This window comes from Meles meles, chromosome 4 (assembly GCF_922984935.1).
Source record: "Meles meles chromosome 4, mMelMel3.1 paternal haplotype, whole genome shotgun sequence".
NCBI classification, from domain to species: Eukaryota; Metazoa; Chordata; class Mammalia; order Carnivora; family Mustelidae; genus Meles; species Meles meles.
This window is the reverse complement of record NC_060069.1, coordinates 25,232,326-25,256,367: the sequence shown is the minus strand read 5'-3', so window position 1 is coordinate 25,256,367 and position 24,042 is coordinate 25,232,326. Positions and strand designations below refer to the sequence as shown.

Sequence of the window (24,042 nt, the reverse complement as noted above, 5' to 3'; positions counted from 1 at the left end):
CATGGAGCACTGGGTGTGGTGCATAAACAAGGAACGCTGGAACACTGAAAAAAATAATAATAAATTGGAAAAAAAAATCTCCCTCCTTGTGAAAGCAGCCATTGGCATACTAAACCAACTTAATCTTGGCCAATATGCATTGCAGGCTTTCCACGTTCAAGACAATTCCAAAAACCTTTGCATGTATTCCCATCACACTGGTATCTTGTATAAGATGAGGCCTGTAAAATCCTATTTTATATATAATTAAGCTGAGGCATGGAGAGCATAAGAAATTTATCCAGTTCGTGTAGCTGGTAAATGGAGGAGCAGGTAACCACTAAAATTGCCAAGCTACTGGTTAAGAAAGGACTATAACTCATGCCCACAGTAGTATAGGATATCATCTAGTTCAGTGATTCTTAGTTGGGAACGATTTTGTTCCCTGGGGGACATTTGGGGGTGTTTGGCAACGTTTTTGGTTGTCACAGCTATGGGGTAGGTACCAGGAACATTGTCTGTGACACATGGGACAGGTCCACTTCCCCAATCAAAGAATTATCCACTGCAGAATGTCAGCGGTGCCATTTCTAAACTTCAGCATTATTACATTAAATATGTATAATCTTAACTATTTAGAACTCAGTTGATTACTTAGAAGAAGCAAGATTACAAAACAGGTAGCCTGAAGTTTGGGCAGCAAATCATACCAGAAACCCTTCAAGCAATGACCTGGAACCCACAGCCTAAGGCACATTCATCTATGATGAAGATTAACTGAAAGGAAGAGGAGGAACCATGATGCACAACAGAAGTCAAAAATATACAGTTAATGGCCTGCTGTGTGGGGGAAGAAGAAGATATAAGAAACAGCAACAGTGAGCGTTGGCTGTGCCAGTCATGTGGATGGAAACAGTTCCTGGGACAGGAAAGATGGCAGCTGCAAGGCATAGACTCCATGCCCAGGCCACCAATGATAACTTGTACATCTCATATTATGGATCTTTTGCAATTTTTTTTAAAGGACTCGAGACTGTCAGCTGAAGGAGACAATGAATATGGGAAATGTGGAGAGAATCTGTCCTGTGACTTTTCCAGCATAAACTGTAGAATAACCAAGTGAGTTTAAATGGCTTAATTACAATGAATGGGATCAGGAGGCAGGAAGCTGACCTGAGTATTTTTGCTTTATTCCATCTAATAAACATTTTATTTATATAAAAGACAAACAATGCATAGAATGAAAATAAGTGCTTGAGACATTTGATATAAGAAGAGTATATAGCATTCACATTCCTATTTTAATACATGAGTACTGCTGAAGTGTTCCATAAAAGAATAAAACTTTCCCTTTCTTTATAGTAGTTTAAAAAAATCAGTATTTTTAGGAACTACAGAATGTTATTCCTTGGTCTTTTTCTTGACACAGAAAAAAGAAATAAAACAAGCCACAGTATCATCTGACACTACATTCCAGTTTATGCTGATGACCACTCAGAAGTGATAGTGCTCTTTTGAATCTTGGAAAATCCCATTAATGGACCAGTATTCTACAAATTCACCACTAGAGGCCGATGAGCAACAGCTATTGGGACAGCATCGACAAGCCCTAAGGTGCGTGGAACTTCTGGGCCCTTCCAGGGTACTGCTGGCAAGCTGTCCCGAGCTCTCTCAGCTCACGCCCACTGAGCACGGTGCCTCCGAGGTTCACCTAATCCCCAATCTCTGCATATCTGCTAAAACCTCAACGAGATGAGATCTTCCAAAATCCAAATGGAACTCATCTACTTACTCATTGCCAGTCCTCACTTATATTCCTATTTGGCTGAAAATAGGTAGCTTCGAAAACATTTTAGAAAAAGACTTTTTTTTTTTTTTTTTTTTTGGCAGCATTAACACTTGTTTGTGGATTAACAAGTTCCTATGGAGTATTAAAGCTCATTCTTTATTCTTGCCCACATGGACACAGACTTCCTAACTGCAAATGGGACTCCTGTGTCCCACATTCAAGTCCTTCTGGGCAAATCCTGCAAATGGATAGTAAGGTGGAGAGAAAGATAACCGTGGCAAAAGCTTCTAGATAAGAGCTCCCCTCCCTAATGGGGCGGGGGGCAAAGCTCTTAATATATAGACAAAAATAGATTTGGCTTACCTGGGACCGCTTAGAGGGGATCCCCTTCAGTCCGAAAAAAGACCAACTTCAAATCTAATACCAGACCAGGAATAGGGAGGGACTCAAGCTCACAGAGCCAGAGAAGGACTGAAGGAAAGTACAGTTCTTACAAGAAGCCTTGGTTTGGGGTGGGTTTCATACCCAGATGGGGGTGGGCAGTGGAAAAGGCAAATGTTTACATCGAGAAGTAAAGCAGCTTTATAAGTGTGTCTACACCTTCGTTTTGTGAATAATGTGGACTGGGAAATCGTGGAAACCATCTGCTATCTATCCTCACTTGCGAGATCCAGATTTTTTTTTTTTTTTCAAAATCTCCAAATATTTAAAAAGTGGCTCAATTTTGTCAAATGCCATGCTGGCCAAGCAAAACACATGTTCAGAGTGCCTGAGGAAACACTTCTGACCACGGCAATGCTGTGCGGCTCAAATCCTCCTGACGAGGCCAAAATGTACCTGAGCATTCAGGAGTCAGACAGATGGAATCCACAGGTGTTTGCATAGAAAGCTAGAGACTCGAACCAAGCCTGATGAAAAACCGAACACAGTGAACCCCGGCGGCGGGGGGGATTGGTTCTCTTTAAGGAAAGGGAACAAATTTTTATAGTAGCATGGGAATATAGTAGCATAGTATGGGGGCAGGGGGTAGGGGGTAGAGGGTGGGGCTTAAAGAAAAGAAAGAATGATCTCTCTTTAGTAGAATACGTGATGATTTCCTAAGTGGGGAAATTTGTCCTGATTTTTATGCCTGTGACGCCTGCGAAGGTGAAAAACTGGGCTTGCAGCTTTCAACTCTCAAAGATGGGATAGAGTTTCTGAGCTGGTTGAGGAAAGTGGCTCACAAACCAGATGTGGGCTTGAAGCTCAAGTGAAAAGTCCAGGAACACGCAGGGGCACACAGGAACTCCAGGATCTGGTCCCCAAACAGTGGGATGCTAATTGGCTCCAAAGCCAGAAAAGAACCGCCACGCAGGGAATGACTATTTTGCAAAAGCCAGTGTGGCGTGGCCACGGCGGGCTCTGAGACTCGGAGCCCCTCTCCTAAAGCAGAGCCCCCACCTCGTGCAGGTGGAACGCCAGCGCCCACATTGATTGTCAAGTGCTACTGCTGTCACGGATCCCTTCCTTCTGTGCCTGGTTCCAGAGCTCTCCAAACAAACCAGTTTCCTAGGATATTTGATTTTATTTTCCTTGTCTCCTTCCAGAGTATGGCTGTATATATATAGATATAGACATATATAGATATATATATAAAACATAGCTATTCCATATTTATATACAGGCATTAATAAAGTGCAAATGTTATTGGCTATCTCATTTCCTGAGGAAGTGCTAACACAGCTTATCCTATGACAAAGTCAAAGGCATAGAATGCTTCATGTCACCCACTCCCCGCTGCTGGTGGTTCTGCTCAGCCCCACCAGCTTACAGGGAGGGCAGTGACCCCCTGGGCTTCCAGGAAGCATTGGTTCAGGTTCAGGGACAGCCTCCTGCTGCCTCTTGTTCTTTGGTGACAGGGGCAGCCTCTTCAGACGTAGGCCAGCCTGCCCCCAGAAGAGCTATTTGGTAGTGTTCAGCGAGCCATCTTCCGGAATCTTCTCCTCGGAGCAGCTCCTCCCTGAGAGCCTGTCCAGGTACTCCAGTTCGCTGAAGCGCTCCGCCACGCACTGGGCAGTGAGCCGGGCCTCGGGGTCGTGGTCCCAGCACTCGGTCAGAGTCTCGCACACCATCTGGATGCCCTGCGGTTGGGAGAGAAGGCGCAGACACCTTGACTTGCTGTACCCATTTGCTCCCAGGCACCATTTGATCACCACAGGTCGTGAAATGGAGAGCCAGCACGTTTGATCGTGACAAGGCTTCTCCCGGAGGCCTCTGGGGTACAGAAGCATCCCAATGCTGGAAAACTCCCCTGAAGAATGGCCTTCAATATCCTGTCACCCTTACCTATTTTTTTAGGGCACTTTTTGGCTTTCTTGTTTCGGGTGGTTTTAGGTTCACAGCAAAATCGAGTGGAAAGCACAAAGGGTTTTCACATACCTGCTCCCCCACCACGAACATCTCACATCCGTGTGTTGTATTTGTTTCAAGCAATGAACCAACACGGACACATCCCTACCAACCACAGTCCACAGTTTGGAGTGGGGAATGTGTTAGGGGTTCTGACAAACGTGCGATGACGTGCACGCACCATTACCATATCCCAGAGAGTAAGTTCCCTGCCCTAAAAACCATGTCTCTGTGGTTTTACCTTTCTAAAGTACCTTATAGTTGGGATCCTAGACACATTTCTGTTTAAACAGCACTGAATACCGCAATCAGAGTCAAGTCTAGGCTTTAGTCTGGTTTCATCTTGGAAAGTCACAGTTTCTGTGGACAGCTTCCAACAGCTGCCAAGGATGGTCCCCTGGACCCCACGTCCCGTCCTCCCAACCCCCCAGCAACATCAGACTGCACGGTAGAAGCAGCTGTCTTGTAGGTCAGCTGGGCTAGATTCTAGGCTATGTCAGAGGGTTTCGTCCAACCCCACGAAGGCCCCATTCAAAGGCCCATCAAGGAAATGCTGCCCAGTATGGTGGCAAGGGTTTTCTCTCAAGGCTGTCATTTTTATTTTGCATTGCAAATACTTTCTATCATTTAAAGCCCCTTTTTGGCAATAAAGCAGGCAGGGGTTAAATGGATGGGAAGAAGTAGAACCTGCTCCTGGCAGTTAGAGTCTGGTCTTGTCACCAGTGATCTTTCCCCAGAGTGGCCCAGGCAGACCGGATACATCCCAGCACTTTTCCATACAACATCTACTACCGATAACTTTCCCAACATACCTAGGAGTCTCTCCTTCCCTTCCCAACCTGTGAGTGAATTCATGATGTTGAGTTAATTGTATAATTCACCTAATTGACGGTATTGATTGATGGCCTGTTAAGAGTAGAGTGGTATTGTTGGTACACAAGTAACATTTATTTTACTCTGGCACTATAATTACAGGCAGTAAATTAAATTAAATATTAAGCATTAACTTGAAATCAATAGGGCAACAGATCTCATTAAGAGAAAAAATGTATTATGCAAATTCTTTCCAGAATTTTATCATCATGAATAATGGCTTCATTGCTAGAACTGTACAGCGGAGGAGGCAACAGAATCTGAGAGAAATAACACCGGTGCCTTCTGACTTCAGAGGTAACACAGAACAGCCTTGCCTTTTCAGTCAGAGAGGCTTTGCCTGAAACCCCAGGGGAAGCCCAGGGCCGCGATGGCCTGGTTCGCGCTCTCTCCGCTGACTTCATTAGGGTCTGTCTGCTAAGTGGCTCCAGGCCAGGATCGGCACAGACTGGGCTTCCTGCTCCATCTGTCTTCCTGATTGCGCGTGATTTGTTGTTTCTGTTTCTTATCTCTATTTGCCTGGTCCTGAGGAAAACCTAAGACTTCGCCCCAGCCTTCACTGGATAAGGGAATTCTTCCCAAGGAGGCAATAAAACTATTCACTCCATAGAAAGATCAGCTCTGTCGGTGAGATGGGAGTGCACTGTTCTCTCTCGTTCCTCCTTCACGCTCTCCTGGGTATGTCACATGGCCCTCTCGGCCCTGCCACCCGCCACTTGCTTCTTTTTCTCTGACCACTGACTGCCCTCCTCGAAATGCCCCCAAACAAAGAATCTGGGTTGTTCTCCCTTGCCCTGTTAAGCCCAGAGCCGCTATCCTTCCAGAAATGGCCTAACCTACCATCTCTTGAAAGCAAAAAAAGCAGCAGCCAGGAAGATGTTCCCCACAGACACATTTCCTGTTTGTTCACTTGCACTTTCTTAATTCTCTTGGCTTTCTTCTTTCCTGAACTGGCCTCATCTTTGCAAACTCTGTGCACCCAGCCCAATATGGCCCTGAGCACAAGGCAATGGGCGCCCCCAGTCCAGCCGGCTGACAAACTCTGCTTACTTCTCACTCTGCTAAGTATTTCCTTCTAGAGCTAAAGATTCCCAAGAGAAAATATCTGGAACCCAGAAGGCAACAAAACATAAACACTCTATATAAAGTCTTAGAGGCTGCAAACAAAATATCTCAACCCAGAAACAAGCGGGCTTGCAAAGTGGGACAGATACCCCTCAAGCGATTATCTGAGAGCCTTCTTTGAATGTCGTGTCTATCTGCTGCTTGGAACTCAGAACAACAGGTCCACACCATTTGACTGAAATTTTCCTTATAAACAAAACCTAACAGGACCCTAGAACACAAAGGGACCTAGATTAAAGCCCAATATTCTACAATCCGCTCCTCCCTTAGAGGCTACTTCAGAGAAATCTTATTCTCCCCTCCTAATGGCCGTTCCTTACCTGGTGGTTGAGCCAGGAGCTGGGAATTTCTGGTCGCCCTCGGTCTCTCAGCACGTTGTCTTTCATACTCTCAACACAGGGATGCTCCCGCACCTTGGAACCAAATGGAGGCTCATAATCTTTCACTTCTGTTAAAGAGAGCAGGTGAACATGGGGCCATTGAGAAAGGCGTGTGCAGCTGGGGACCTGAGCAGGTTGAAAGCTCTGAATGAGTAGCCTGAGGCACTGAGCATCAAAATATATCTCTGATTACTCTGAGACCCATTTTTAAGAATGGTGGATTAAAATAAGAAGGAAGGAGTGGTTGTGGAAAGAGCTTGAGAGATAGTCAACAGATCATCATCGAGGGCTTGTTATGAGCTAGGTACTGTGCTAACTAACAGCTGGGGACTGTGAAGAACAAGACCAACAAGGTCACTGAGCTTTCATTTCATTTAGTTCTTAAGTTAATTAATTGATTATTTTAGACATAGTGAGAGAGAGAGAAAGAGCACGAGTTGGGGGAGGAGCAGAGGGAGTGGGACAAGCAGACTCCATGTTGAGCTCAGAGCCAGCCTGGGGCTCGATCCCACAACCCTGAGATCATGAACTGAGACGAAATGAAGACTCAGATGCTCAACGGACTGAGTCACTCAGGCCCCCCCCCTGAGGTTACATTTTAATGCAGGCATTCTCAGTGGGGTGATGTTGCTCCAAGGGGGACAAAACTGGTTCTTGGGAGGTAGAAAAATCTTACACATTACGATGATTGGTAGCCTAGTGAAGGTCCCTAGTATATAAACAGGTTTAATGTGTGGTGGTAAACTTCACGGGGATATCTAACCGAAAAGGGAATGAAATTGACACGATATAACATGGATGAACCTTAAGAATGTTATGTTGAGTGAGATAAGGCAGTCATAAGAGGACAAATACTGCATGATTCCGTTTATGAGGTACCTAAAATAGACGAATTCATAGAGACAGAAGTGGAATAGTGGTTGCCAGGGACTGGGAGATGAAGAGATGGAGGGCTGTTGTTTAATGGGTACAGAGTTTCAGTTGAAGGGGGGATGAGAAAGTTCTGGAAATAGACAATGGTGATGGTTATACGACATTGTGAATGTACTTAATACGAGTGAATTCTATCTACACTTAAAAATGGTTGAAAGAGTGAATTTTAGATTATGTGTATTTTTCCACGATGGAAGAAAAAAAAATTGCTATGGAATACTGATTAGGGAAAAAAAATGTCAGGGCACCCGGCTGACTCAGTCGGAGAGAGCATGTGACTCTTGATTTCAGGGTTGTGAGTTCAAGCCCCACGATGGGTGTGGAGCCTACTTACCAAAAAAAGAAAGAAAGAAAGAAAGTAAAAAAAAAAGCAAAGAAAACAAGGTCTATAAAGGCTCCTTACCATAACAATGATGACACAAATGTTGAGCAATGCTGTTTACTGGGATGAGGAGGAGATCCATTAACAACACATCAACAAACAAAATTTATAAAGGTACTTTTCCTTTAGTGATCCATGGGACAAAGAAGAGAGGAGAGGATGATATACCCCTTGCCTAGGGCTTCAGGTTTCTGCTAAAGTCAATCTCTTTACAGAAACTTCCTTGAATATCCTCAAGCCATTCCTGGCCAGAGGTCCCGGGCAGAGCTCTATTTTAGCCTGTACCATATTGTGACACAATCACATGTTTATTTGTCTCATCTAATAAGACTGTGAACATCTGAGGGCAGGTTCCGACTCCCTTTTGTCATTCTTGAATCCCAAGCACCCTTGACAGAACCTCCGATACAAGAGGCTCTCAGCACACACTTTATTGAGGAATGAATGAATGAATGGATGGATGAATGATTTTTAGATCCGGTCCGAAGTGGCAATGCCTCAACTCTAGCTGAACACTAAAACAACACACTAATTTAAGTGGGGGGATCAACACACACATCACCGCGGCGCAGGACAACCTAGAAGATAGAAAACACGCCTGTATTTAAAATGTGTCTGTGATGGAAAGGGGGGATGGGTACTTCTCAGAAAGTAGGACCTTTGGCCTTTAGCAAAATAATCTTGTTTAATGAGTAAAACTTTCAATAATTTGCCCTTCCAGGCTAAGAAGTGAAAAAGCTTTCAAGGCACTTTTTGAACAGGGATGGCCTATTCTTACTGGTTTATTTGTTTTCTCCCCTTTCCCAGAACCCCCTTGCATATTCATCTTCTGTGATACCCCCACCCCCACCCCCAAGTAGAAGAGCGACCAGGACATCGTCTTTTCTCAGGAGATTTGAGATGAAGGCCTCCCATCACATTGAGACAAGCACAAACCATCCTTCTGTGTGTTTACTTTTGTCCTCGAGTGCCATAACGCTTCCTCCTTACTGTTCTAGAGGTGAGAGTGGAAATTTGATCAGCATAATACTCTTCGTTCTTTCTTCCATTCCCTTATCTTCTATAGACTTTAAATTTGTAAGGTCCAAGGCAGAGGCTGAGTCTTGTGTCTTCCAATTCTCCACTTAGTGCTTAAAATTGTGCCATATACATAGCAGGCATTCATTAGATAGGAGTTGGGCTGAATCCAAACGAAAGCAGAGGACTGGCAATCAGAGCTGGTTCTCAGTACAGTTGACTCTGACCTAACCCGTCTCTTCTATAAACGGAAGGGGCTGAACTGGCTGACCTCCATAATTCCTCTCCAGACTTATCTTGTAATCCAATCTAATCGAACAATATGATGACCTCTTAGCACACTGACTTGAGGCATGTATATTCTAATACAGTATAATGGGATAGGATTTGTATAGGATATAAAGTGCTCTTTAGATAATCTATCAGTCCACAGAGTGTCCATTTCCAGCTGTTTTGGCTGCCGTACATACAAGGTATCACTGGCTCCCTGCCCAGATCCCTTTACCCGGCCAGCAGTGCCAGAACTCAGCTGCCACAGGTGTTGAGTTCTGAGGGCTCACACCCTTGCCCTCTCTGGAGAACTGCTGCTGGGCCTGGAGATTTCCAGAAAGTCTCATCCCCACAGGTACCCTGCAGCCAACAATAAATTTATGTAGGGGTTTTCATAGTCTAACCCTTTGCCTCTGCAGGGAGATGGCAGTGGGCAATTCACCTTCTAGAGTTCCCCCATGAGATCAGGCCAAGGCTAGAACTCTTCAAACTACAGGTTTGCTGAGCTTCTCCCATTCCTGCTTCTCTTACTCCCTTCCTCTGAGACCTATCCTCAATGAACTATTGCACAAAAATCTTTGTGTCAGACTAGTTCTAGTAAAACTGGCCTAAGGCAGCTGCCAAAGAAGTGCTTTCTCTTTAGGTCAATCTCTCAGCGAAACTGCCCCCTCTGACCCCAGTTAAAGAGCCACCCTGAGGAAGACTTGCTAGGGCTTCTTCTTGAGAAACTGAATGTACTAACCCACCAATGATTCTCCCAGCACAGTGCTCAGAAAGGGGCAGGGGATGACCATGGTCAGGGAAGGAAAATGGCAGGATCAGAATCAATCCCAGGTGTCGATCTCATGGCTGAGATTCCTTCACAACAAAGGAAACCATCTTCATAGTTGAGGTTATAACCCAGGGCCAATTTATTTCATTTCTAGTCCTAATCTTCAAAGTCACATAAACCACAGTGTCTAATTTTTCAAGTTCTGTGGGGACCAAAGCAGGTTTCCATGGGGAATGGGGGAGCACTCAAGAGAGGCCCGCACAGGGCATCAGGGTCAGGCTTGTTTTCTGGGTAAAGGAAAAGTCATGAATGCGCCTTTGGAAAAGAAGACAAAGACGACAGTCCTTTCCCAGAGCAAGAGAATTTTAACTGGATTACTTCCTACTTTTCCTAAAACCTTGGAAAGTTGTGAGATTCTCTAGTATCCCTAAGGGGTATGAGGCCTGTTTCCATTATGTGACTTGTGGGAGAGTTCATAGGGAAGGAAGGTCAAGGACAGCCTGAAAGCAGCTGGCCCTGAGCCAAGCTGGGAGAATGTGAATCCATGAGTCTCTTTCTAAGTTCAAATTAGACAAGTCTGGGTGAGCATCATTTGACCCAAACAGGCACACCCCAATTCCTGAACAGTGAAGTAGTCTTTCAGGTGAGGAACCAAGATGGAGACTTAAAACACATGCATGTTTAAAAAAAGTAAAAAGAAGGGTGCCTGGGTAGTTCAGTTGGTTAAGCGTCCAACTCTTGATTTCAGCGCAGGTCATGACCTCAGGATCCTGAGATAGAGCCCCACGTTGGGCTCTGTGCTGGGCATGGCACCTGATTATGATTCTCTCCCTCTTCCTCTTCCACTCCCTCCCCTGTCTCTTTCTTAAAAAAAAAAAATAAAAAAAAAAAAAAACATATGCATGTTTTAAGCTGACCTTTCTTCAACTCGCGGCGGATGTCCTACTTATATAATACATATTTTCCAAGACAGCTAATTTTTGTCTTTTTTTGGTCTTACTGTGGATTTTTACAATTCCTCTTTCTTTGCTCTTTGCCCACAGTTTAAGCACACTATTCCCACCTATTTTTTTAGTCATGCTCTAGAATGATTACCTACACTTGGCAGCGCCCCTCGGCCACCAGCTTTAATATCTGATCGTGGCAGCATGAAAACCACCGTCAACCAGTAATGCCTTTTTCCCCCCTTTTCCCCTGTTTTGTGGCTGTAAAGGCAATGTCATTCTCAGACCTCCACCCCGATGCAGAGGATAACCGCTGACAGACATTATGCTGGAGGCCTTTTCTTCCTGGAGCGCCTTGTGCTAACTGCTCCTCAGGTCTGCCCAGAGGCCCTCAGGACACAGAGCACATCTGCTTTGTCTCCAGCGGAAGGAGGCGGCCACAGACACCTGGGTGGAGGCCTTAATTCGGGAGCAGGGGTTTGAGGGCAGGAGGTCTCTGCCAGCCAGGTGGGCACTGAGGGTCCTCCCTGGGACGGGATATCAAGCACAGATACCCGGATGGTCCTGAGGTATTGAGCAGAGCAAGTGATCGGCCAAACCAGGGGCCGGTTTTAGCTCTTTCTCCCATGGTTTCAAGCATCTAGAGGCTGAGACGCTTCAACCACTCTGGCAAAAGTGCTGGGTCCCGATTCCATATCTTTTATCCCTACTTATCCATTATCCTTATCTATTTATTTTTCATGTTGGTGCTTGAAGTATTTTTATTTTAGAAAATGCACGTGAAGGGCACCTGGGTGGCTCAGTCGGTTAAGCATCTGCCTTGGGCTCAGGTTGTGATCCTGGGATCCTGGGATTGAGCCCCACATTGGGTTCCCTGCTCAGCAGGATGCTGCTTCTCCCTCTCCTCCTGGCTTGTGCTCTGCTCTCTCTCTCATTATCTCTATCTCTCTCTCTTTCAAATAAATAAATAAAATATTTTTTTAAAAAAGCAAAGGAAAAAGTGCATGTGATTAAAACTCCAAAATTACTAAATAGACGGATATGGCAAAAGCAAATCTTTCTCCCACTCCTCATCCCTAGTTGCACAAAACTGGCTTAGGTTGAATGCTGGGATTAAAGGTGACTTAAATTTTCCCCTTACTATTTACGAGGAGCCCTTCTCAATCATAAAAGATGAGGTGTTTCACTCCCCAGCTCACTGGAGACTGAAGCTTGAGTAAAATATTGCAGAAACAAATCACAAGACAAATGAAAGCTACTCGGGTGTCGTGGGCAACACCAAACTGCTCTTAAAGTCACAAAACACCCGCTCTGTCCTCATCATATCACAAAGCTGGAACGACCCATCCCAGAACCAGCACCTTCCACGGAACAGGCTTGGAGCGGCACTGCTGTAAATGTTTTTGCAAGGAAGAAATAGGAGTTGCATCTTGACAGAGGAAGTGAATACAAGTTATTAAGCACACTTGAAGCATCTCAAATGAGTCAGACAGGGAATGTCGAAGAAGAGTCTCAGAAGATGTGATCCAACACTTCATTTTACAGTTGAGAAAAGAGAGGCCAGAGCGTGCACTGGATTCCGGGAAGAACACTCAGAATTGCACGCTAGATTACTGGTAACTCTGAAAATGGTTTTCCTTTTTAGGAAGCCTTGCATGCTTTCTCCTCTCTCCTCAAGCATTGCAGTGAGCTCTTTCTCCCCCAGCCAGAACAAGCCCAGCTGGGGCAGCCCCAGGTGGGAACACGCCTGTCACAGATATGACAAATGTGTTCCTCCCTGCCTTGGCCAGCCCTGTACACCGCATGACTGTGAGAAGGCGAAGCTTACAGAACCTAGCGGATGGTGATGGTTTGTAATTTCTAAACGAGTTATGCAAAAGAAGCACTGATTACTAAAGCAGCCCTCTCCTTAACTACTATTATTTACCGACATTAAACCCAAACAGTTGTCCATTTTGGGTTTAGGGAAACAAGTGGGATGGTGGGGGCGGGGGAAAAATGAGCCTCTCACAACTTGGTCTGAGAGCACCAGATCAGGACAGGGTTGGCAAAGGAGCTCGTGCATGGTTTTCTAGAGTCCTCTTTGTGCATTTGATCAAACAGGCCCAGGCTCAGGCCTCTCTTCTATGAAAAGCTGGAGAGCAAGCCAATTAAGGGGTGAGTGGGCTCCCCAACATTACTCAGTCCACTCCCAGAAGACCGCTGGCCACACAACTTTTCATGCCTGCTGGCCCAACTCCATGTGGGACAGGCTGGGCAGCTTGTGTTCACCCTCCAAAACTACCCTAGGAGCTATACTCCACGCAGGATGGAGGGGACTCGGAAGGTAAGCCCCCAGCTTCCTCGTGAGCCAGGTGGTGTGATGCCGAGGTCAAGGTGTGTGTCTGCCTGCACCCGGGGTCCCCGGCAGGACTGAGCTCCAGCTGTCTGCAGTGGTGTCCTGCTTGATAACATGCCATTTCTTGGCCTCCTTCCCTTTCCTGACTCACTTCCCATTCCCTTACTAGCATTTCCTGAGATCACTTCCCAAATAAACTACTTAGGCTCAATTCTTTGTTCCAGGGCCTGAGGCACCCAAACCAAGGCAGATGCTCACACAACAGAATTATTCAATCAAACCACGTCTCTGTCCCACCCTCAGGCTGCTTTCCAGGCCAGGCACACCAAGGCCCACCACCGCCCAATCCCATCCCCACCCCCACCCCCCCCCAAACCTGACTGCCTCAAATAACCTCTTTTCTAAGAAATGTCTTTATTGGGAACAACTTGTTCTTCTTTCCAATGCCCCTTCTGCCGCCTTTCCCCAAAGTTTCACTGGTGGAAACCAGCCTGCACTCCCAGACCCTTGCAGCGTTTTTTAATTTGTCTCGAAGGTTCTGAAGAGAAGCCACGCTTGCCTCTCTCCACCCCCCACCCCTCCCCAGTTCTGGGCGCGCAGAGGGCAAGGCCCTGGGACGCAGCGCAGTCCCTCTGGAAGCCAGCATCTGGAACACAGCTGTTGTTCTGATGTGGTGCCAACCCCACGGAGCAGCAACGCCGTTGACACTTCTCCCAGAAGCAGCGCCCCTGAGTTTTAGATCTGCTTCCAGATTTTACTCCCCTGAAACCCAGGAAAGCAAAGCCTTCTCTCCTGTCTCTCTTCAGCCCTTCTCCCCCACCCCTCTTTGTTGTTGTTCTTGCTTTGGGTCTCTCTTTCCTTTCTTTTTGATTCATGCGTCCTTCCTGTCTGTTCTGCAAGGCAGTGGCAAGCTGACAGTCGGCTCAGGGCCTGTGTTTCTCCTCTGGTGAGACGCTTGCTCTGTGGGCTGCTGTGTGTCAGTTTCTATTCAGAAGCCAAATGGCCAGGGATTTGGAAGTCCGCTTGCTTGTGGGCCTGTTTAGGCTGGGATTTTGGCTGGGGATGATGTGAATATTGTGCCTGCTGTGCTGGCCACAGGGGGCCTTGAAAGGGTCCCCGCCTCCATCCGCCTCCCCCACCACAGACACTTGCATGAACACCAAACAAACCGAGAGCCAGACAGAGATTTCTTTGTAAGACAGAGCCAGGCTCTGCGTTTGTCCTTGCTGAGTGACGACTGTATGACCTTCCTCCTTCTGTATAAGACACGAACAGACCAATCACCTCCTTCTTCCAGTGGCTCTGAGAGACCTGTTTTCTTTACTTTTATATTCTGTCAGGCGATCCAAGTGTCTGAAGTTAGGCCCTCTGCCGTAATCTGTCTCTAACTCTTTATTTTTTCTTCCTAAAATCATATTCGCCTCCTCCCACTGCTGGTATTATATCATGTATCCATTTGTTCACCACTTGTCTTTCAAGAATATTAGCTCTTCAGAGACAACTTGTCCCTTGAGGACAGAGACTGATTTTTGTTTTGTTTTGGTTTGGTTTTAATTTTTTCACTGCTGTGCCTTCAGCATTTTGAATGTGCCTGCCATTTAGCTGGTACTCAATAAATATTTGTTGAAGGAAGGAATGAATGAATAAATAGATCTTCTGACAAAAAAAGAGTAAGAAAGTTATCTCAGACTATAAGGCACTGAGCCCATAACATGCTCAGAAAGGCTTTGGGATTCTGCTGACAGAGATGCACCCAGAGGAGACGGCCATGTCAGGCCCTGGAGACTTTCGTGAGGGAGGCCGTCACCGAACGCTTTGGCCGATACTTCCGGAGAGGCACTGAATTAAAGGCCAGTAGGCACAAAGTCGCACTGGCTGCCCAGTCTGTAATGGTAACAGTGATGGCAGCTGTCTCTTACTTGAGATGTCCTTCGCTGGTCAGGCCGGCAGTGTCCTAGGAAGGCCAGGGCGAGTGGGCTAGAGTCAGACAGAAGGGCTCTGATCCCTGGCCACACAGCTTGCCCAACTCCTGGCACCTCAGTTTTCCCATCTGTAAAATGCAGCCAGTAATCGTGCTCACTTCAGGGTCCTTGGTAGACTGGAGGAGTGGACCCGTGAGGCAAGTGCACAGTCACGGCGGCTACTCCTCCGAAGCTCTCGTCATGATCACACCTGCATCCACCAGGAGGCCTTCCCCTTTTGACCGCCCTCTTCATTTATGACAGCTCATCGCTTGAGCTCCTGGGTGCGAATGGCGCTGGACCAGCTGGTTTCAGAAGAGTGCTACGATCTTCTGTTTGCATTTTCTCATCTGATAAGAGAGACTTCTCCAGCGTGGTGCTCTATCTTTCTCTGTTTCCCCCTGAGCTGTTCTGCACAGAGGAGAGGCTGATCAAGAAGGAACTCAAGGGGACACTCCTGAGTCTTCCCCTTCCTTCCAGAACTGACCTAACCCCCTGTGCCTGACCCTACTGTCGTACTCCCCTCAGCTGACGTGGGCTTTCAGTGCCCTGCCTTACCTTCCTGAAGCACGGGTCACAACTGAATTGCACTTGCCTGTTCAAAAGTCTACTTCAGTTCCCGTTAATAGCATAAGACAAAGCCTAGCATTGGGACCTAAAAGACATTCATAGAAGACCTGCTGTGTGGTACGATGGTGCCTGGGGAGACAAGCCTAGAAAGGTGAGTGGGGGTCAGGTTTAGGATCCATGTCAAGAGTCTGGGCTCAACCACAAAACCAGAATGGAGTCACTTAAAGCCAGGAAACCTGGGGTTTCTCATTTCCTGCAAGATGGTCCCTTGATGCTTGGTATCCTGCTGTATTCAGTTCGATGTTTTGCTACGTAGAATAAAGCCGGAGGGAATATTAGCTGACCTACGTTGCAAAATAAAAAGCTCAATCTACAAGTCATCAGACTAAGTTAAGCTTCATATTCCACCATTTCCTTTTTGGAAACGAGACGGTCAATGAAAAATGGTAATTACACACGTTTTATCTCAGATTGCAGAAAAGAAGGCTTAAGCGTCAAGAAAACCTTTTTATATCCTGTTCTCTTTCTTAGACCTTCAGAATTAAAGCCTCACATTACCTGGAGGGAATTATTATCCATTTTACTTTTAAGGTAAGAGATGTGTCTGCATGCGTACGTTTTTAACAAGTAAAGAAAAAGAAAAAGAAGTCGGTCTTCTCAGTAGGCTACAAACTTCCTGAATGCAAAACCTGTCCTTCTACCCCTGTATCTACAACATTTGGGAGGCAATGCATCTATCTGCAGGCTTTATGCTGTTTCCATGAGACTCTTAAAATACAGAAGAAAAGTTTCTGAAACCAAGACTAGGCTAAGAATCTGTCTTTAATGTTTTAAGATAGATCCCTCCTCAAACAAAAAACCAAAACGCACACACACAAAAACAAAAAACAAACCAAAAAAAATCCCTAAACCAGAAAACAATGCTTTCCAAAAGTTAACGAAAGGACTTAATCCGTGAGTTCACACAGTCAATCAATTGAAGGGCTTTCAGTGGGACCGATGTGAGTGCAGATACATAACTTGGGTTTCTGCAGCCTGAGCGGAAATGGAAGAAAAAGGACCGTGGGCTTAAGATCAAACAAAATGAGAACCGGGATGGCCTCTTTCCGGTTCCCCAAAAGCTGTCTGTTCTTATCCTAAAGGTTATGAAAGGTTTTTTTGAGCAAATGAGATCCTGTTCCTTCCTTGGGAAAACTTGTTTATACTGTATCCGTTTTTAGACCTTGTAAAAGTTGGTGAACTCAGTTCTTCCACACGAGCCCGATTTCTTCCACATTCAGCAAATATCAACAGGAAAGGGCTTCAGTCATTGATAACAATGAGAGCAGGGAGCTCACACAGGGCCTTAATAAGCCGGCTGCGCTGACAGAGGGAAAGACAGAGACACAATCTGCAGCTCATGTTTATAGAATCGCGGGTTTGAAAGGAGAGAGAAGATACCGAAATCTCGGTAAATTTACTCTGACAGTGACAACAGCATCATCTCTTACACAACGCAGACCAGTCTAAGGATTCATTGTGGAACTGTCGAAGCTTTTAAGCAGAAAATTATTCTCCATGGTGGAAACTTGGTTAAACAAATTTCACTGTGCAAGCAAAAACCAAGTTAGTTTTGGAAGTGCTGTTGGGGAAGAAACGCAGGCAAGACAGCCAGATAGGAAGTGCCATCCCTGTGCAGGAACCCAGGCAAATAGGTGACGGGACAGTAAGCTTTCCGGTGGAAAAGAGTGGTCTGGACCCATTCTGGAGGATCGGCTAAGGAAGTTCTGAACAGGATGAAGACTCAGAGCCAGCATGTTTTACCCATGGGTAGTGTGGCCCCGGGATCAAAGCTCTGATGATCTGAGCAACAAAATACATATTGATGATATTAGATACTCATAGAATAAAATAAATATTCACAGCTCCACACCGATATAAATGCATAATAGAAAGAATACATACTGGGGGTGGCGAGGGAAAAGACAGATCTCCCTTAGGGCAGAAGACCTACTACCACCACGGGTAGGAAGGCTAAGAAAACAGGAAATCACTGATAGGCAAACATTAACACAATAATTGTGGCCAACAAGGATGACTGGTGGATCCTAAAATCCGCAGGTAAATTTATGATAAGAAACAGGTCTAGTATCTTTACGAATTAGGCATTTAGTACTTCTGAAACAGGTCAAGGTAGCTTCTTATAAGATATGTATTAACCACAAATGAAAAAAAAAATAGTATCTTTACAGGGGAGAAACCAGGCAGGTACCACCCCAATCCAGGGACCAAACTGAACAGGCACCCTGACGTCTTGTGCCCCCTCCCTGAGCTGCCGAGGAGGGCACAGCATCACTGCTGTGTTCTTCATGCCCCAAAAGCACAATCTCAATCCGACCATGAGAAAACATCAAAGAAACCCAAAGTTGAGAGACTGTCTATGAAAGTCGTAGTCTAACTTCTTCTGAGTGTCAAGGTCAGGAAAGACATACAGAATAAGGAAGTGTCACAGGTTGACCAAGAAGCCATGGACGTTAACTAGAATATAGGGTCCTGGACTGAATTGTGCTCCAGAAAAGGACATTGCTGGGAACTCAGAAACATGAATAACTTGTACGGATTAATTAAGGTATTGTGCCAATGTCAATGACCTGTGTTCAATAGCTGTGCTGTGGTTTAGGTAAGGTGTTAATGGTAGGGGAAGCTGGCAAAGAGTATATGGGAACTCCCTATCCTATTTTTGCAACTGCTCTGTAAGTCTAAAAATATTACAAAACAAAGAGTTAAAAATAAAACTAGAGTTGGCTTGACTTGACTTAGCCACCAGCCAAGACCAAGCTGAGATACGTAAGTTTCTTACATGAGAGCTCAGTCATAGAAACTACTGAGAAGAATGAGAAAAGGATAAAAATCTAGAATTGAGCCATTCTCATGTCCATGGAGATCAGGACAACATTGTCTAAAATAGCGGCATCCCTTCTACACCCCTGAAGAATACCATAGCATTCCTTAAAAACTTCTCTACTAAAGTTTTACAAAGCTAAACAAATATACTAAATCGTTCCACTTGTTTTGCCCAACAAAATAAAGTCATCTCCATAAAAATAAACTTTGAACCAAATCCACTACCTAGACCTTATAATTCTTAAGTTTTAAAAAGAACTCTTAAAATAGAAAATGAAACAAAAATCAGATATTTTCCATTGGATATTTTTATAATATAAATATTTTTATAATATATATAAATAATATTTTCCATTGGATAAGTAGAACTAATTCTTATGAATTGTATTTGTGTTCATCTCTTGCCAGATATTTAAATATCTGGTAAGATGCATCAAAAGAAAAGTAATTATACTTCAGAAAGGGGGATAGAAAGCTTTATGCTCCAAACATGGCTTTCAGCTTAAAATCTAGGCTTTATTAGCACAATTCCCAATCCTCCTGGAATGGCTGTGTACTACCAGATCTCAACTAGTTCTAACTGTGGGGTTAACTCTATCGTACCCCGGAATCATGCTTGAAGTAAGCGGTATGACATCATTTTGAAGACGCATCAAGCCCTGCCCCATGATGGTGGTCCATACATACCTCCCACTGCGTTACAGCGAGATGTCATTTCCCAGAGTACCAGAGCCATGGAGTAGACATCCGTCTGCTTAAAGGATTCAACATTCTCCAAGTTCATCCTGGACTCTAGGACTTCCGGAGCCATGTATCTTGCAGTTCCCACCTAAAGCAATAATAGACATTGAGGCCCATCGTGTAATTCCAGCTGCGTCTTTATTTTGAAAATATAACTGATGTTTGTCCTCTACACATGCAGATGATCTCTGAAAAGTGCAGTGCTCTTTTAAATCATGAGATGGGCAAAGAAAGTTACAGCTTATGAAATTATTTTTAAAAATAGGTTTTCTCTCCCTGAAAACACTTTAAAAAATATAAACAAATCATACCAAAATAAGGAAGTGCCAAACCCCAGAGCTGCTTTATCTAGTTTCGTGATATCTGTCATCGTGTTATACAATGACATCTTCACAGATAACTGGGGAGACAACATCTGAGCTACTTTAGATCTTTATTTTTGCTTTCGCAAATGAACTGTTTTTCTCATTCCCGAAACACCAAGATTTATGGGGGAAATGAGACTCATTGTCATTAGTTTCCGTCACTTAAGGACTGTCTTAATCTTCTTTGTTTACTCTATGATACATTCTAGTGTGCCAAGAATGCAGTATAATTTCATAAAATCTCTAGTAAACTAAACTGCATGAAAGTATTTTTATAATAAAAGACTAAATCTAGACCATTTTATAATTTTGTAGTTTTGTTTGGATTATGATAATGTGAAAACACTGGCATACATAGGAAAAAAGAAAGATATTTCTAGGGAAGGGATCACTTAAATGTCTGGTTTTGCGGCCTGTGTGGCTTCACTAAATAACAGTGAAGTCCGACCTTCTCAAGAAATTAAGGAAGGTCAGGTAAGTTGATATTACTGTCCCAAGGAGTGTTTCTTAATGGTATGTAACAGAAGAAAGTTTTCTTCTTAATAGGTCACTGCATGACTCATTACCCTGTCATATTACTCCGTCCATGTTTCACTCGATATATTTATCTGAACATTGGCTGTGCGGCCGTGGACCCAAGAGGTCAGACTGAGCAGTAACCAAATGGTTCAAAAGCACATACCCCCCACCTCCTTAGAGGAAACAATAGTGCTTTCCAGACTCTACTGTAATCCACATCAAGCTTCCAGTATGTGAAACCATGGGGCACTCTTATTCATAAAGGATGGCTTGGTAATTTCTAGTGACCTTCCGGTATCTCCTTACCCAAAAAGATTTCTATTTTCATCTGTGAGATGCTTCAAAGGAATCACAGAATTGTATGTTCACTCAGTCTGTCAACTCACTCAAATATTTATTGGTCACTTTTGCTGTTCAAGGCATTGTGCTAGAGGGGAGCAAAAATGCAAGCGGATTTGGGCTTGAAGGAGACTGCTTTCTAGAAGGGTAAAAAGAAAGCAAGGTAGCCACCAATAGCTCCAGAGTAGGAAGGGCTGATAAGAAGCAGAAGAGATGAAAAAGACGGAACAAAGCACGAATGGGGTTGTTCAAAGCAATGAAAATCATTTGCAAATGTGAGAGAAATGAAGACCGACTTAAGTTGAAGAACGTCTGTCCTGAATTAGATGGGCTTGGCAGAAACCGGAGGGGAAATGTTCATTAGAAAAGCACGCTGGCAGGACAGAGTGGGGCATGCCGAGGGGCAACTCGTCGGCTAGCATCTCTAGGCAGGTGTCCAGAGCATAGGCTGTTTGAGACAAAAGACATGAGAGATGGGTGGAGAGGTGGCCTAGGCCCCCTACAAGAAAGCGATCCAGGTCTAACTTACCTGCCCACTGTTGGCCAGGTCATCCACAGACAGAGTTGGGTCGAGGCGCAGGGAAAGCCCAAAGTCACACAGGCAGCAGGTCAGGTCATTCTTCACGAGGATATTGGAACTCTTGAGGTCCCTGTGCACGATGGGCATCTTGGGCCTCCCGCACAGGGTGTGGTCGCTGTGCAGGTGAGCGATGCCCCGGGCGAGGGAGCTGCCCAGCTTGCGCAGGTCCTCCCAGCTGATGACGTGCCGTGTGAGGTACTCCTGTAGGTTGCCCTTGGCGTGGAAGGCAGTGATCAGCCAATACTGCTTCCCCAGCTCTGTCTTCCTCTCCTCAGCCGTCAGGAACTGCAGGATGTTCTCATGCTTCAGGTTGATGTCTGAGAAGATGTCCTTCTCCGTCTTCCAGGAGGCATACTCCTCATAAGGGAAGATCTTGACCGCCACGGTCTCGAACTGCTCTGAAGTGTTCTGCTTCAGCTTGGCTTTGTAGACCTCGGCGAAGCGACCTTTCCCCACCAGGGTGTCCAGCTCAATGGGCAGCAGCTCTGTGTTGTGGTTGATGTTGTTGGCGCAGGTAGAGCTGATGTCAGAGCGGTCGTCTTCCAGAATGATGGCCAGGTGCTCGCTGAACTCCATGAGCTTCCGTGGCTTGCTGGTCTCCCAGGACGGGCTCAGCTTCTGCTGCCGGTGAACGCGGTAGCAGTAGAAGGTGATGATGACGGCTATGGCGATTCCCAGAGGCGGCAGGAGGCTGACGCCTGTCACTTGGAATATGACTAACAATAGGTCAGGGTTGTTGGTGGCATATTCTGATGTGGAAACAAAAGGAGGAAGAGAAGAAATTGGGTTCAGTGGGTATGCACGGTCAGAGAATGGGTCCATATCTCCAGCACCTAGATGTTTTAACATCTGCATAGATTTTGTGTATAATAAATTGTGACTTTTTATTCCATGGATGGATGCATCTGTCCAGACTTCCTTGCCCTTGGCCACCTACTCAAGGTCTCCTAGTCTTCCCTCAAAGTTCAGCTTCAATGTCACTCTCTAAAGGAGATCCAGGAAAATGTGGGAAAGTGTTTTATTTTATATATTATCATAACACTCTACATTTTTCCTATGTCACAACTTGGCACAATTTGAATTAAATCACTATGACTCCAGTTATGGGGTCTTTCCCTATTTTCCCTACTTATCCCACCCTCAAAGGACTGACAACTCCATGCTGCCATGGGCCACATCTTCCTTTTTTACTACTGGAAACAGCACTGAGCCCACATCAGGTCCTCAGTAAGTGTTGGATAAATGGATGAAGCATTTATGGGGTGTTAACTAAACCCAGGGCATTATAGGAGGCTTTGGGAATAAAGAAAGAATGACAGCTCCTGCCTCCAAAAGGCTTGTATGGATGGCACAAGGTAAAAATGAAGAGATTGGCACAGTTCTATCATCTTTGTTCTTTTCTATACTCCAGCTTGTCCTGTTCTGACCAACATCCAGGTCACCCTTGAGCAGGTGGTGGGAAGAGAGTGGGGAGAGGAGTCTGTGCAAAAGGGTCTCTTTGGAAGTCAGTTACCTCAGATCCACCCAATATCCCTCCTGCCCCCCCCCCCCAGGTATTATTTTTTCATTTGGGAAAGAGAACTAGAGAGAAAAAGCACAAGGGGGAGGGGGAGAGGGAGAATCAGGCTCCCCAGTGAGCAGGGAGCCTGATGCAGGGCTCGATCCTGGGACCCTGGGATCATGACCTGAGCCGAAAGCAGACGTTTAACCGACTGAGCCACCCAGGTGCCCAACATCCCTCTTTTCAATGTGCATGTGATCTGAAGTTTCGTAGAAGAGGAAATCTTACTGGCAACAGTGGAAATATTACTACAAAGGTGAGAGGAGTAAAAAGAAGGAAATGTAGCCAGTTTTCTAACTGGGACCACTGAGGCAGACCCTGTGCGGTGATGGAGGAGAGTCCTTAACCCCAGCTATCTGACCACACATAGTGTAGTGTGTGTCAGACTTTACTTGGTTGACTCTGGTCACACAGTTTTCCTTTAGGGAAGAAAAACACAAATGGAAACAGCGGCAAGAAACAGTGAAAGGCAGTTATCATTCAGTGAGAGCTTTGTGATGGGCTGTCTCCACTGGGCAAGAATGCCAGAATCTTATTACTTTTATGTGTCACTTATTTTCCCTCACAGGTACCTACTAACAAGGAGATCTCATGATCAGATGCTGGATTCGTTCGTTCAACATAGCGCTGCTGGGTGCCTACTATGGGTATGGCCCTGCCCTCAAAGAGGTTACAACCCAAGGAGAGGATCAGGACACGCACACAGATGCATAGTAACACAGGGCCACCTGGGACAGGCAGGGAATGTGTGCTGCTGTCTACACGCGTTGGTGGAATGTAGAAAAGCTTAGAGAAACAGGGAACCACGGTGGCAAGGACTGTCTCTGAGGTAGTCAGTGGAAGATGGGAAAAAGTCAGTGACAGCCAGAAGGAATATTAGGTTAGAAACTACGAATATATGGTCTACTTGAGGAAGAGCAATTTTCCCAAACCGCCAACTCCAGCAAGGGAACCGAAAGGAAAAATGTGGGTGAAGGAACTGGACATCATGTCAGAGAAAGTATCTGTAATTGTTCAACAGGCAGTCTTCACCTGCTGTAGGTGTTTGATGAGGATACAGTAGTAAGAACATAGTCCAGGTGAAAGGCAGAGAACCATAGCCTCTTGAAGAGAACCCATTACCTAAATCGTATTTGATATCATCACTTAACAAAGCACAGTGAGAAATGAAGCTTGTGGTGTGCTAGTTTGGGGTGCTTGGGTTTTTATTTTGAGGGGTGATTCAGGTTTTACTTGATGTTCTGCCTCATCCTAAGGTCAGTTCTAAGTGGAAACGCCAACTTCCACTGCATATATATTCTAGATGAAAACCTTAGCTCTTAAGTCTATCCAA

The 24,042-nt window shown here is 45.3% G+C and overlaps 1 protein-coding gene across 1 annotated transcript in view; it reads right to left on the bottom strand.

Annotated features, from left to right (window-relative positions):
- Positions 1 to 1,148: 1,148 nt before the first annotated feature.
- The window catches only part of TGFBR2 (transforming growth factor beta receptor 2), an 88,643-nt gene continuing 65,749 nt past the window's right edge, over positions 1,149 to 24,042 (bottom strand). Inside the window, exons 4-7 of the mRNA XM_046002105.1 lie at positions 21,098 to 21,897; positions 19,292 to 19,433; positions 6,475 to 6,602; positions 1,149 to 3,888 (exon numbers count right to left, since the gene is read on the bottom strand). Coding sequence (XP_045858061.1) covers positions 3,709 to 3,888; positions 6,475 to 6,602; positions 19,292 to 19,433; positions 21,098 to 21,897 — 1,250 coding nt within the window. The 3' untranslated portion in view covers positions 1,149 to 3,708. The remainder of the gene's footprint in view (positions 3,889 to 6,474; positions 6,603 to 19,291; positions 19,434 to 21,097; positions 21,898 to 24,042) is intronic.